At 40.7% G+C, this 14,616-nt stretch overlaps 1 protein-coding gene across 4 annotated transcripts in view; it reads left to right on the top strand.

Annotated features, from left to right (window-relative positions):
* atg5 (ATG5 autophagy related 5 homolog (S. cerevisiae)) overlaps nt 1-14,616 on the top strand; it is a 236,908-nt gene that overhangs the window by 133,805 nt on the left and 88,487 nt on the right. For all 4 annotated transcript variants that reach the window (XM_069887482.1, XM_069887481.1, XM_069887483.1 and 1 more), the window contains exon 6: nt 5,151-5,245. In XM_069887482.1, coding sequence (XP_069743583.1) covers nt 5,151-5,245 — 95 coding nt within the window. The remainder of the gene's footprint in view (nt 1-5,150; nt 5,246-14,616) is intronic.

Below are 14,616 nucleotides of genomic sequence, written 5' to 3'. Positions count from 1 at the left end.
GTGTATGTTTTTTGAAAACTATTAAGTAGACAATAGTCATACACCAATATTTTGGAAAATTAATGCGTTAAATTTGAATGGTACATAGCAATATATCTTACCTTGACAAATGCAATCATATCGATTTCAAGTGTTAATTGTTCAATTCCCTCTATGGAACTTTCTCTACTCTGTATTCTTCTAATTATATAGTCCCCAAGTTCCTTTGGCTAACATTTTGGCTATTACCAAATAGCTCTCTTTATCCTCTTACCCTTGTCCTCTCCCCACCTTACATTATGATCTGTGTGCAATATTAGGGTTTGATGAGTTATCAAAAGGCAACAAGTGTTAAGGGAGTGACCCAAAATTTGAGTAAATTAAACTTTGCATATTCTTTCATGACTGCATTGGTTTCACTGTTATCCTGACATTATTACTCCAGTTACCTCCCACATCCCAAAGACCTGAATTGGAAGTTTCATTAACCTTGAACATGCAGGCGAGTTGTAAAATCTGAGGGGAATTCATGGAAATGTAGGGAAAAATAAAACTGGATTTGGTAAATAAACTTGAACTTGATTTGAGCTGAAGACATTTAATTGGCATCAATAATATGAAACGTTGTCAATACAAAAACAATATTCTGAATAAGACATATATTGCCAGGATGGTTAGTAATGAGCAGGGTGAATGTGCTGTGAACATGAAACTTTAACTTTTTCCCTCCCAGCAGATAGGACATTCATAGTGTTTCAGGCATGTTCTGTTTTTATTTCAGATGTCCAGCATTTGCAGTTTTTGACTCTCAGTGGTCAAAATACAAAATATCATTAGCTTCACGTTCTTGTATTTTAATCATTTTTTCCTCTTAGTTAAAACACCAACCCATCAATGTTCATTTCATTCTTCCTATGGGAGCTGTGCAGTACCAAATTTGTCTTTATTTTTTTCAAAACTACAGTTTCCCCCCCCCCCCCTATTTTCTCTCGGCAATAAATCTTTACATTTCAGATCAGGAGGGAAATAATGACTCTTTCATGAATTATCTCTGAAACTGCTTGCCCATCTCACTTATTTGGATGTATTCTGCCCAAGATTTTTAATGAATTCTTCCAGAATGCATCTACAGAATTTTAAACATGCATAGCTTTCTTTTGTTCCTTAATTCATTTGAAACAAATTATACCGTTATTAAATTTTAATAAAACACTAGTTTGTTTGTGTTAGTTGGTGCCTGATTAGTTTCATTCATAAGCTTGGATTGAGATTTCTACAGTATATTTTGAAATAGACTGTAGTTAAGTTCTTATACTAGAAGCATTAAATCTTATATTTTAAGTCATTTAAATATTTAACTTAACATTAAATCTTGCAAAGGGCCCTAACAATACTTATTTTGCATTGTTCATTAATGAATACAGTTGCTTATTTCACAATTACACAATTATTTCACTTATTACTATAGATAAAATGTTGTGAGCGAGCCCAGTGAAGAGACTGAGACAACAGACTGACTTTTTGAATCTTGTGCTGCAGCCTTTAAGTCTTGTTTCATTCTGCCCCCGATATCCTGATGCTTGCATCCTGGTGACGCAAGCGCTTACGCGACCTTCCGGCCTAGACCGGAAGAGACGGCCCCTTAAAGCCATCCTTGCTGCAGGTGCCCCGCCGACCATGCGTGTACAAGTGGGGGCGGTTCACCACTACAAGAATGTGTGCCGTCTCAAGTACTTCATTCATGGAAAAACATCTAATTATTTAAAGGAAATAATTTTCAGAAACTGCATCAAAGTTATTTTAAGACCTGGCTAATTTTTCACTCCATTCTTTATTCAAATCCTTTCATAAAGTGGTGGCTTACTTTTCTGTGTCTGAGTACATTATATCTGGTGCATGCCATCAATTTCTCTGGATACCAGACATGATTGATTCAATGGAAGTGAAATCACCCTTGTGATTTTATGAGTTCTTCTGCACATTGCTGAGCAGAGCAGCAGTTTGATATGCATCTTTCCTGCATATCAGGAAAGATGGTTTGTGCATAGTTCTAACAATGCACAATTTTGCAAGTGACTTGAAAGATTAGCTGTACTGTTCATTTTATGTTTGGCTAGATATTAAGTTTAAATTTTAACTCATGCTTGTTGTATCTTTGCTAATGGTGTGCAAGTATAAGGTGACTTTTTTTATAATTCTTATATAGAAAGAAACATGAGTACTGAAAGTGCATAAACAAAAATATTCCACATAAGATGTATCCTAAATATTAGGCTACTTTGGAAAGCTGAACACGTCTAGCTTTGACAGAAGGACCGCTGACGTAGATTGAGATGCGCGTCTCAGTTTTTGTTCAACTATTCTCCTTATGTCCTGAGGATCTAACACTGATATTGGCTAGCTGATTGTGCAAGATACTCCATGGTTATTCACTGCAGAGATCATACCATTTTTGGCTTCTGGTGATTCCTTCATGCAAGGCTGGTGTGATGCTTTTATTATTTTGGCAATGCAGATGCTAGTTCTCTGAGAATTTTGATTGCACTCTCAAATGCTTTGTAAACCTTGATAAGTGATGTAAACACTTCTGTAAGTGTTTTGTCAGATGAGATTCCATAATGCATCAAATGTAATGCTTGTTGGTAGGAAGATCTCCCGACCAGTAGGTCTGGTTGACCCACATCCGAGTTTTTATCTGCCATTTCAGAGCTGCAGGCAGTTCTGTGTGCAATTTGTAACTTAACGCCTTCAACCATTGCTAATCATTTTTGCCTTGCTTAGCGATTTGCCAGCCCCAACACTAATCTGTCTAGCAGTGCCTCATTTAGAAACTGCTCGAAATGACAATGCTCCACCAGTTTGTGCAGTGATGCCAGGTATTACTGTTTCTCCTTGTCCTTGAATCCTTTCATAGAATTTTTGCCTTTCTGCCATAACTGGTGGTTTGGGGGCTTAAATGGTTCCTTAGAGCTGTGCATAATTTATTGAATGTCTTCATCCCTGGATCCTCCGGGGTCAGCAAAGTCTTGGGGAGGTTGAATGTTTTACTGCCCATTATACTGAAGAGGAGGGCACGTTTGCGGTTTACTGGACCCTCCACAATATTGTGGGGTACACAGTAGTGGTTAAACCGTTTTACGTAGCTATCTCAACTTTCTTCTACTTCGCTGAATTCCCCAAACTTTCCCTCTCCCATCTAGGCGCGCTTTCCCTTGATCTTTTGGCAGGAATTCGTTGGGATTTTCCTTCTCATGGTTGTTGCATGGAGTATGAGTAAAGTTTGTTTTGTTCCTCGTCGCCGCTGTTGTGTATGCACTCATAATTAAGACTTGGAGACGTGTTTCTTTCTTATCCTTTACTTCTATTAGACTAACATGGCTACTGACACACAGGGTTATATATATGGAAGGGTAACATCATGACATGGGCGTCATGATGTCCAGCAGAGGGTGGGCTTATACCCAACAAACAGTTTTCAGTTTAATCTGAATATTTGAGATGAAAGTCTCATTTTGGTCTTAAATGGGAGAATTAATTGTGGTCCATTGGGGCACCAGAAGATCCCTGGTCAGTAACAGGAAGCCAGAAGGCCCAGGTTTCTGTTCGAGGAGGCTGATAGAGAGAACTTGCCAGAACAATGTATCCTCGAAGAATCTTTCATGTGCAAATGGGCAGAGTATTTGACTGGAGAGATGTGGACGAAAACTTTTCAGCCACATGCTTCCTGTAGGGTAGTTTACTCTTGATGGCATTAGCCAGGAGTATTGCTTAAATAGTGTTCAAAGAATTATCAACATACAGTATCTTTGACCCACTACCATTAAGGAGGAGGTACAGGAGCATCAAAAACAGTATAACCAAGTAAATCATCCAAAATATTTTTGTGTTTATATTAAATTAAATATTTATGTAGACATGATTATGTGCTGTGTATGTATATGCACTGTGGTCCAGAGAAACACATCTGATTGTATATTTAGAATCGGATGATAATAAACCTAAACTTTAGTTGTGTATTTTCAAGCATTGTTGACTATCTAGGTGATCAAGTTGTAATTTTTGGAGAACAGGGCTATGATTCCAAAAAGCTGTATTCCTTTTGCTTCAACTCAGTTTATACAGCAGGAATTCTGAATTTAAAACTTTTCATAGAAACCTAAATAGGAGCAGGAAAAGCCTGACAAGCCTACTCTGCTATTCGATAAAAATCATGGCTGATCTGGCTGCATACTCAATCCATTTGTCTGCCTTTCCCCCATTGTCCTTAATTACCCTACTCTGCAAAAATCTGTCTAACGGTATCATAAATATATTTCGTGAGATAGCCTCTATTGCTTCCTTGGGCAAAGACTCTAGGAAAAGTAGTTCTTCCTCATCTCCTAAACCTACTCTTCCGAATTGTGGGTCCAAGTCCCTTGGTTGTATTCTCACCCACCAGTGGAAACAACTTGCCTGCCTCGATTTTAACTTGTCTCTTTTATAATACTATGTTTTTAAAAGAACCTCTCTCTAATTTCCAGTGAGTATAATCCCACAATCTCTCATAGGCTAACTTCCTCATCTCTGGAATCAACCTGTAAATTTCCTCTACATTGCCTTCATAGCCTGTATATCACTTCTGAAGTAAGGAGACCAGAACTGTATGTAGTAGTCCAGGTGTGGCTTCAGCAATATTCTGCATTGTGCATCTTGTACAAGCTACTATTGTAGTAGTACTTAGGCATAGTCACTGTCGTGAAGTAGAAAATCTTGACAGTCTTTTTCTGCTCAAAGCTCTTTTGCAAACTGGAGAAAGCAGTTGGGTCCACCATGGCTTTGACTTGTTATCCACAATAAAGCACTTTGATACCTCAGCCAGATATCAACTTCTGTTTGTTTTTCATTTGGGTCTCTGAAATGTTTCAGAGCATTTAATTTTTTGACTTGGAAGATGAGTCACTCCTGACAATGGATTAAATTTGGCAAAATGTCAAGTTATTTGAACAAATAATGAAACTATTCTTTTCAGAGATGAGGAATTATTGCTTTCTGGGTGCCAGTCAAGCAACTGTCACAGTAATAAATATAATTAACTAATCGGTGCTGTGTAAATTTGGTCACATTAAATTTGTTTTTATTGTAATCCATAGTGTGAAGCAAATATTGAAATGTGATTTTTTTTTTTTACATAGATAAATTTGACCAGTTTTGGGCCATCAATCGAAAACTGATGGAGTATCCAACAGAGGAAGGAGGATTCCGATATGTTCCCTTTAGGATATATCAGGTGATAATCTTCATGTGCAGTCAAATTTTGTATTCTTAAGATTGTGAAATTGCACTAGTTTGTCCTTTGAATACTTGAAAGGCTCTGAAAATTTCACTTGGATACTTAGGCCAATGGTTCTTTAAAAAATCTTGTTATTCTCACCTCAAAAATAAACATTACTTGACAGGCAAAATGCGGATTTGCCCAGTGTCCATTGGCTTATAATTTTCATCTGGTGATTGATACCTGCTTCTGTTGCACATTCCCATCTGGATTAATAGATTAAAAAAATATTGTGGCATTGTATCTGCTTAATCTTGGACATTTTGTTGAATGAATAGCCTCTGTAGCCGACTGCTACAAAGGAACACACACACACACACACACACTGGCAGGTTAAGGTCTCTCCCTTTATTAGGGCTGGAAAGGCTGCTTTTATACTGTTCAAGTTCCTGCCGTTTTTGCTGATTGACTGAGTCAGGCAAATGAATAACAATAGCAGGTGTGAACATTCATGCATATGAATGCCCTTCTTCCCCAGCCTATTTCTGCTGAGTTAGCGGGGCAGCTTGACCAATGCAATTTTAGGGCTGTTGGACTGATGCTGCCCCAGCTTCTACCCCCACTGGTTCGTTGTCCTGGGAGTCGCTTTAGCGATCTCTGTCCGCGTCTGCTGCCGCGTGATGTGCCGGCCTGATCTCTGCAATTGCGGGCCGCCACACCTCTTAGATTTAGCCAGATGTGAGGAGTTTTAGATGCTGGTGGTTCTCTCCTACTGGCATTTGAGTCTGAGAGTTCAGAGGAGTTGAATGTTAGGAAGGGAACAACTGTTTGTCCAATAAATTGTCAATTGTTTAGCTTTATGATCGAGAAGTTGCATGAAGATTTTTTTGTTTTGCATGCACTCTGTAGTCACCTCATAATAGTTCAGTGTTATTGTCATAGCTGCCAACTGCTCACTTTTCCTCATTCAAAGTTTTGGCTCAACATTCATAATATTTGTACAATAGCTTTAAAGTCTTCAAATTTGGTACACAACAATGAAAGTATTTATTTTTGGTAAACTATGTTTTCATATGTGCATAGAAAGGAGTGGACAGATTATATGTGAGGATGTTCAGTTGAACCATGATTTTTATCCCAAAATTTTGAGCTATCCGAGTTAGGGTTTGACTATTAGTTTTGACTCTTACAGATGCCCAAAAATTGTTGCTGTAGTTGAAGGCATTTAACAGTAAAATAATTTTTATTTTACAGTAAAAATTGGATGTCAGTATCCAACTGTTCCGAAATCCTGATTATTTGGCATCTGACTCATTTATTAGTCCAGAGTTTGAGCTGAATGTACACCCCGGGTGGAGGTTGGGAACACTGGAACATGGATTGTTTTTCAGCTGGAGCAGGGATCCAGAATGCCTGTATATTTTGGCGAGCTTGCATTTACCAGTTTCAATTTCCCACTCACCGGTGATGTGACATGTTTTTAAAAAGTGGAGTATTTTCAAGTAGAAGAAGAACAGCAGAAAAACTGCTTGTCCGGTGCAACCAAACCTTATTTGTCACAGAAGTACCTGGCAGAGTGAGAAGAGGTTTTGCAGAGATATTTATTTCCTAGAATGTGAAACTATCTACTCTTTAACCATCAGCGCCATTAAGTTGGGGAGGAGTACAGACTCTGTCCCTTCTTCTGAAGTCAATAATCATGTCCTTTGTCTTATTGGCATGAAAAGAGAAGTTGTTATCTTGGCACTATGCAATTAGACTTCCATTCTCTTTCCTGTATTCCATCTCATTGTTGCTTGAAACCTGGTCCACTACTGCAGTATTGACAGCAAATTTGAAGGGTAAGGCTGCTGGATTATTACAGTTTTATTAATTACAAACCTGAATCATTTACATCACTGATTTAACATTTGTACAATAAATTTTATCTACAAAAATAAATAAATAAATGTTGTTTCGTGAATATGAGAATCTTGGATGGTCAGTGTGAGCAGTTCCTTGGGTCGTTCAGCATTCTCACTGCTCGTGGGAAGAACCTGTTCCTCAGCCTGATTGGGCTAGCTCTGATATTCCGGTATATCTTTCCCCATGGGAGCAGCTGAAAAATGCTGCATGCAGGGTGGAAGGGGTCCTCAATGATTTTGCACACCCTCTTCAGACAACGATCCAAGTAGATCATGATATGGGGGAGGGAGACACCAATGATCCTTAGTGCCACTCTTATGGACCTGTGGATTGACATCTGATCCATTTCTCTGCAGCAACTTACTACACAGTGATGCAGCTGGCCAGGACATGGCGGCCTTGCCCGCTTCAGTATTCTCAGGAAAAACAGTCATTGTTGCACCTTCCTGATAAGTAATGCGATGCTGAGTGTCCACAATAGGTCATTAGTTAAGTGAACTCCAAGGAATTTGATGCCCTCCACTCTCTCCGTTACAGAGTTGTTGATGTGTAATGAACGGTGGTCGTTGCTGGTCCTCCTGAAGTCCACACTCATCTCCTTTGTATGAGACTCAGGTTGTTATTCTTGCACCATTTCTGTGGTCCCATAATTATTCATTTACTGCGAGCAAGTCCACAGCAATTTAGAAAAAATTATTGTTAGCTTTAGGAAACTGATCCGACTGCCCTGCTCTCTGCCAAAAGCCATGTATCAGACCCCACACTGATCCCATTGCCCTGCTCTCTCCCCACAGCCCTGGGTTGGCCTCCACACTGATCCCACTCCCCCTCTCTCTCCCCACGGTCCCATGTCGGTCCCCACACTAATCCCACTACTTGCTCTCTCCTCACAGCCCTGTATTAGTCCACACATTATTCCCTACTTACAAATGAAAAATTTACAGATACACTACAGGATCCCATATAGCTTTGCTAAGTATATAATATGGTGCTCACACAGCGTTCACATTGCAGAACGCCCATTTTCACAGGACATATCGAGAACTTTAAGCGGCACATAAGAATTCCATTTGTTTTAAGTTCATGTTTTAATGCAATACTCCCCAAGACGTTTTCAGGAACATTATCAAACAAACTGACTCACAATGTCATGAATATTTCAGATCGAGCTGACAACATCCTGAAAAAGGAGGGAGAGTAGCCAGAAGTTATTGGTATCAATGACATAGATAGGAAAAGGGATGAGATCCTGAACAGAGAATTCAGGGAGCAAGGAGAGAAGCTGAAGATAGGACCTCAAGGGTTGTAATCTCAGGATTGCTGCCTGTGCCCTGCGTCACTGAGGGTGAAAATGGAATTATAATGGCAGAAGAATGTGTAGCTGTATAATTGGTGCAGGGGGCAAATTTTTTTTGGATAATTGAGATCTCTTCTAGGAAAGATATAATCTGTACAAAAAGGACAGATTGAACCAGAACCGGAGGTAGACCAATATTCTTGCAGGAATATCCTTGCAGGAAGGATATGGAAGCTTTGGGAGAGGATATTTACCAGGATGTTACATGGATTGGAAAATGTGTCTTATGAGGCATGGTTCTCTTTGGAATGAAGAAGGATGAGAGGTGCCTTAATAGAGATCTCCAAGATTATGAGGGGATATATAGGCAGAACCTTTTTCCCGGCTTGATAGCAGAAAATACTAGTGCACATCTGTTTAAGGAGGAGTGGAGGAAAGTTTAGGGGAATCGTCAGGATTAAGTTTTTTAAGCAGAGAGCAGTTGGACTGATGCATTGCCAGGGGTGATGGTGGAGGCTGTTACAAAAGGGACATTTAAAAGATTCTTTGACAGGCACGTGGATGCAAGAAAAATAGAGAGTTATGGGTGTGAAGTAGGGAAGGCTTAATGGTTGAGCAGGTTATATGGGTCGGCACAACATCATGGGCTGTAATGTTCTATAAACCAAAAATTGTCAGAAGAACAGTGTTTTTAAAGCATGGAAGAGGGAAGAATAGTGAGGTTTAAATAGAGAATTTTAAGGCTTAGCAGTTGAAGTACCAACTATAAAAGGAGAGTATTGGAAATCTGAGCCCCAGAGTGCTTGATTTGGAGGAGCATCATATCACCAAGCTTTTGGGTGCTAGAGGAAATTACAGAAATTGGGACTTTGAACATTTAATATTAGTTCCTGATTAATGCCTGTGATTAAATGAGTTCACGGTTTTCTTATTAAAATTGTGGTTTCAATGTATTGTATGGGGTGGAAGATTAGACAAGGATGTACTTCGTCGGAAATATGGGAAAGAGGCCCTGAATTCTTGTACGTAGAAAATCATTTGTATCACGATAATTAATTCAAGTCAAGAAATCATGTATTGTTAAGCATTTTAAACATGGTCTTGTACGTGGATAAATGGCGGCACTGCAGAAATTGCTGCAACAGCAGCGCTGCCCTGGTGTGGACCTGGGAAAGCTGAGAGTGGAGAACAGCTCTGCTCTATGGGGTCACCTGCCTGGTCCTAATGTAATTGGATCTGTCCTATAGGCTTTAAACAACCAGTAAAAGGAGGTGAAAGTATTTATAATTAAAATCCTGCAACTGCAGGGTTTGCACCCAAAATAGAGGTGTCTTTGCCTAGCAGTGACCATGAGAGGTTGCAACTCCAGGGGGAGCACCAGAAATGGGGACAACAACCCTCAACACCTTCCCTGTTGAGAAGGAGATGCACAGGAGACACTCCTGCAGGATGGTGATTGCGGCCAATGACCAGAGAGGGGTTCAGCAGCTGAAGGATCTGCATAGGCTGTGGGCAGTGTGGCCGAAGGACCCAGACAGGCAGCTGGAGACTGACAGAACTGGAATTCAAGATGACTTCTGAAAGGCCTTGGGAGTTGATGGCTTCCCAAATGTATCAGAGGCTTGAATCTGGAGCTCAGTTGGTCAATGGATTGAGCAAGGGTCTATGCTGCTGCAGAGGCTGCGGGAGCACTGGAGATGAATCCACAGGCACCACTATTAGGCCTTTTCACACCACAGGCGAGCAGTGACCCTATCTGGACTCGGGTGAATTTCGAGGAAAGTAAGGAGCTCCCAGGTCTTTCAGACTATGGTCCAAATTCCCTGTAGTTTGCCTTCCCTGGAATTTAGGGGGGAGGGGGGTGTCCTTCCCCCAGCGATGACGTAGTGAGTCAGAAGACTCTGTGTACTTATGCATACATATAAAGCATTTAACAAATAGCAGAATGAACCTATTTATTGAAGGCAAATTAAGGATGACAAGCTTAAATGCTGAAAAGATGACAAGGTGATGCAGCAGCAGGTGCTGATGTCACAACGCTTCCCCTGCTTGGTCATTTGTTGACCCAGACTGCTGGGAGAGGGTGGCTGGGGGAAAGGGCCGCAGACCCGGGTAATTTTTCCGGGCCGATATTTTCACACCGCCGGTTCACAGGAGGGTTTCCGGGAAAATTTCCCGGGAATCCCCATTTTATACGGTGGTGTGAAAAGGCCTAGTGTCTCTGAAGAGACTCTCTTTTCCATCGCATTCTCTTGCTGTCAGGGACACTGGCAATACTAATGACAACTCTTTGCCTTGTGACAGGCAAAAGAACATTTTGTGTAATAATTAGATTTTCTGTGTTATTACATGTCAATAAAGGAATCTTGAAATCATCCTGTGATAGACCAACAATTTATTTTTTGTTTTGAAATACCTGTAATACTTTCATGAAGAAATGAAAAATATTTGTGTAGCATTTTAATATCTTGTCTGGGGATGGAAAAATACTTTGAAAACGACTTTTCACCTAACGTATTTGAATGTGGTATCGGAAACCTTGTTTTGAACTCATTAATTAGACACTCTGCAAGTCACATTTTCAGTAAACTTAACTGACTCATTAACTGCTGACCAAAAAGAGGAAGTGCAACACAAAGTAAGAGAAAGCAAATTTATCATTTGCGTGTAAGTGGTTTTTACTGAAGTTCTTGGTAGTCAATTTTATTTATGGGGTATTCTGTATTTCCTTTTGGACTTCGAGCCCCCATTTATGGTTAAAGGCAAATATAAATGTGTTGTTTCTTGTAAGGTAATGGTGACATAGATTTGCTACCTTTCCTGGAACTATTGAATTATTCCTTAGCTAATCAGATTATTTTGGATCAGGTTAATTTCAATCTATAAAAAGTTGCCTTCAGCACATATTTCTAGGAAGAAATAAACAAGAATTGGAGAGCCATTTACTACATGAGGGAAAGATCTGTAGACGCCACCCTATCCAGTTCCACCATTGCAATATTTCCTTTACCTGTTCTCATTCTAATTTTTCTCTCAACTGGTCCTGCACCCCACCCCCACCCCTCTATCTCCTTCGCCACTTCTCCCGTCAAGATTCCTTTCACCTATTGACCCCTTCCCAACCCCTCTCATTTCCTCCTGTTTTGTGATTGCTATCTCCCTTTCAGACTGTAATGTAGAAAAACAGTCCCAACCTGAAGCATTGATGCCTTTTATTGGATGACGCTGGACCCAACCGAGCCTTCCCAGCTTCTTTATTTGCTCAAGATTCAGCATCTGCAGTTCTTGTGTCCCTCTGCCTTAGACTTGTTTGGCTTTGCTTCCAGGCCTGATTGTAATTGCTGGTGCTTGTAGTAAATCAATGTCGATAGAATTTGCTATGGACCAAACTTCATCTATCTGTGAGCTCAACATGAGGACAGGCTTTATTTTGAGTATGTGTTCATCAAGGTGAAGACATCAAATGAAGAATGTGTTTACATGCTGGAGCATGTTGAAGTTAAGAACGAAGGAGTGCTGGATCTTCAAAACATTGATAAGTTCCCAGGACCAGACGAGATATTCCGCAGGTGACTGGAAATGAGGGAAGAGATTGCTAGAATGTGGTTGATGATCTTTGTGTCCTTGCTGGCCACAGGGGATGTACCGGAGGACTTGAAAATGGCAAATGTAGACCCCTTGTTCAAAAAAAAGGGTAATGGGGAGAATCCTCGGAATTATATACCAATGAGTCACATTTCAGTGGTGTGCAAGCTAGTGGAGAGGATTTATGAGCATTTAGAATTATACTCTTCTTCGGGATAGTCAACAGCACTTTGTGAGTTGCAAGTTGTACCTCATGAGCATAACAGTTTTTTTAGGAAGTGGTGAAATTGATGAATGTAGGGCGATAGATGTGGAGTATATGGATTTTAATACGGCATTTGACAAGGTTGACATCATTCAGAAAGTCATGAGGCCTGGGATATGTGGAATCATGGCAATATAGATTCAGAATTCAAAACAGAGGATAGTAGTAGATAGAATATATTCTGCCTGGAAGTCAGTGAATAGTTGCGATCAACAGAGATCTGTTCTGGGACCCCTGCTCATTGTGATTTTTATAAATGAAAAAGTAGAATGATGGGTCAGTAAGTTTGTAGATGACACGAAAGTTGAAGTTGTGGGTAGTATTGAAGGTTGCAGTTGGTTACCATATAGACAAGATACAAAGTTAAGCAGTGAAGTGGTAGATGGAGTAAATCTGAGTAATGCATATTGCAAGGTAGAGTACATGATTAATAGCTGGACTCTTAACAGTGTGGAAGAACAGAGGTACCTTGGGGTCCAAATTTATGGTTCTTTCAAGGTTGCCAGCGAAGGCTTATGGCTTTCATTAGTTGGGACATTGACCTTAAGAGGTAATGTTGCAGTTCTATAAAATTCTGGAGAGCTCATCCTTGAAATATTGTGTTCGGTTCTGGTTGGCTCCTTACAGGAAGGATATGGAAGCGTTTAGAGGGAGTGGATGAGATTTACCAGGATGGCTTTTCTCTTTGTTGTGAAGAAGGTTGAGAGGAGACTTATTAGAGGTCTACAAGATTATGAGAGGCATAGAGAGGGTGCTCAGCCAGCACCTTAGTCCTGGGAAAGTGGCGGCAAATACCATAGAACATATGTATAAGATGAGGGGGGGAAACGTCAGGATTAAGTTTTCTATACAATGAGTAGTAGTGTTGGGGTCTGGTACAATAGGAACATTTGAAAGACTCTTAGACAGCATGTGGGTGCAAGAAAAATAGAGGGTTATGGGCATGAGGTAGGGAAGGTTTGATCAGTAGGTTTCTATGGGTTGACACAACATCATGGGCTGAAGGGCCCGTAATGTGCTGTAATATTCAATGTTCTGTAAATCAAATATTATGTCAGAAAATAGTTCATAAACTGCTTGTTTAAAACATGGAATAGGGAAGGGCAGTGAGGTTTAAAAAGGGAATTTTAAGGCCTAGCAGCTGAAAGTACAAATGACAAAAGGAGAGTAATGGAAATCTGAGACATAGGAGCTTGAATTGGAGGAGCATCATATCACAAAGGCTTTGGGTGCTGACAGAGATTGCAGAAGTAGAGATTTTGAACATTTTCAAACTTTTCACAGAGGTGTTTCTCCCCCTCCTCCACTGCTTTCAATATGTCTCTTGGGAAAGGATCTATATCCCCTCTTCTTCCCCCTCTGTCAGGTCATTCTTTCTGGCTTCTCTCAGCCTGGTCATCTAGACTTTGCCCCTTCCTCCCACTATAGGCTCCCGCTGCAACTCTCCACAGATTGCACCTCCAATTTTCACTGTTCCAGTCGCTCCTCTGTCTCTCACTGGTAGCTGCTCCTCTGCCTTCCCCACGCCATCAGAAAGCTGACCTCCGCATTTGCTGGGTTCCCCCATCTGTTCAGGCACTCCCCTTGCTCTGGACCGTTCCTCTCCTGCCTCTCGGTCGCCGCTTCCCAGGCCTTCCCCTGGGCTGCTCTTCTGATGCTGGTTATCAAACGCCCATTGATTTCACTGCTCATGAGGAGCTTCAAACCTTTTCGGTTCCTCCAATGTCCCCGACTCTTCCCATGATTCCACTGAATCTCGCTGGTCGTTCCTGACTCCCCCTCTGGCCGTTCCAGGAGGGGGTGGAAGCATCCCCACCCCTGACTTCAACTCGCCTCCACCTGCCTTCTTATTCTATTCTTCGTGTTGCAGGGAGGGGCTCTCTTCCACTCCATCCTTCTTTTCCAATGCTAGCCTCGGGTCACCACTGCCATTTCAAATACCATGAGGTGGGCCGGCTCGGTTACCAGCATTGATTTTTTTTTGTCAGCCGCTCCCTTTAATGCTTGCTTGTTTTTCTTTGTCATTTTCCTTTCCTTGAGTCTTCTTCTATCGCCTCCTATATTTTCTTTTTATTATTTTGGTCATTCTTGGTAGGTTTCTATGATTTTTGTCTTCTCAATCAGAGAGCTTTCCAAGTTTGCTGCTCACTCCTCAGCTCCCATCGCATGGCCTCCCGCGGATTCCATCTTGAGTTTTTTTAAATATTTTATTTAATCAACATATATATGAAAGTTTTAGTTTTTAGCATGTTGATAGCCAGGTGACCAATTTTAATGAAATGGAAGGATGCCAATGTTAATGAAACATCAGATTTCCATATTACAGCAATAATA

The sequence above is a fragment of the Narcine bancroftii genome, chromosome 6, assembly GCF_036971445.1.
Source record: "Narcine bancroftii isolate sNarBan1 chromosome 6, sNarBan1.hap1, whole genome shotgun sequence".
Classification (NCBI taxonomy): domain Eukaryota; kingdom Metazoa; phylum Chordata; class Chondrichthyes; order Torpediniformes; family Narcinidae; genus Narcine; species Narcine bancroftii.
The sequence above is the reverse complement of the archived record's forward strand: the minus strand, read 5'-3'. Positions and strand labels throughout refer to the sequence as shown.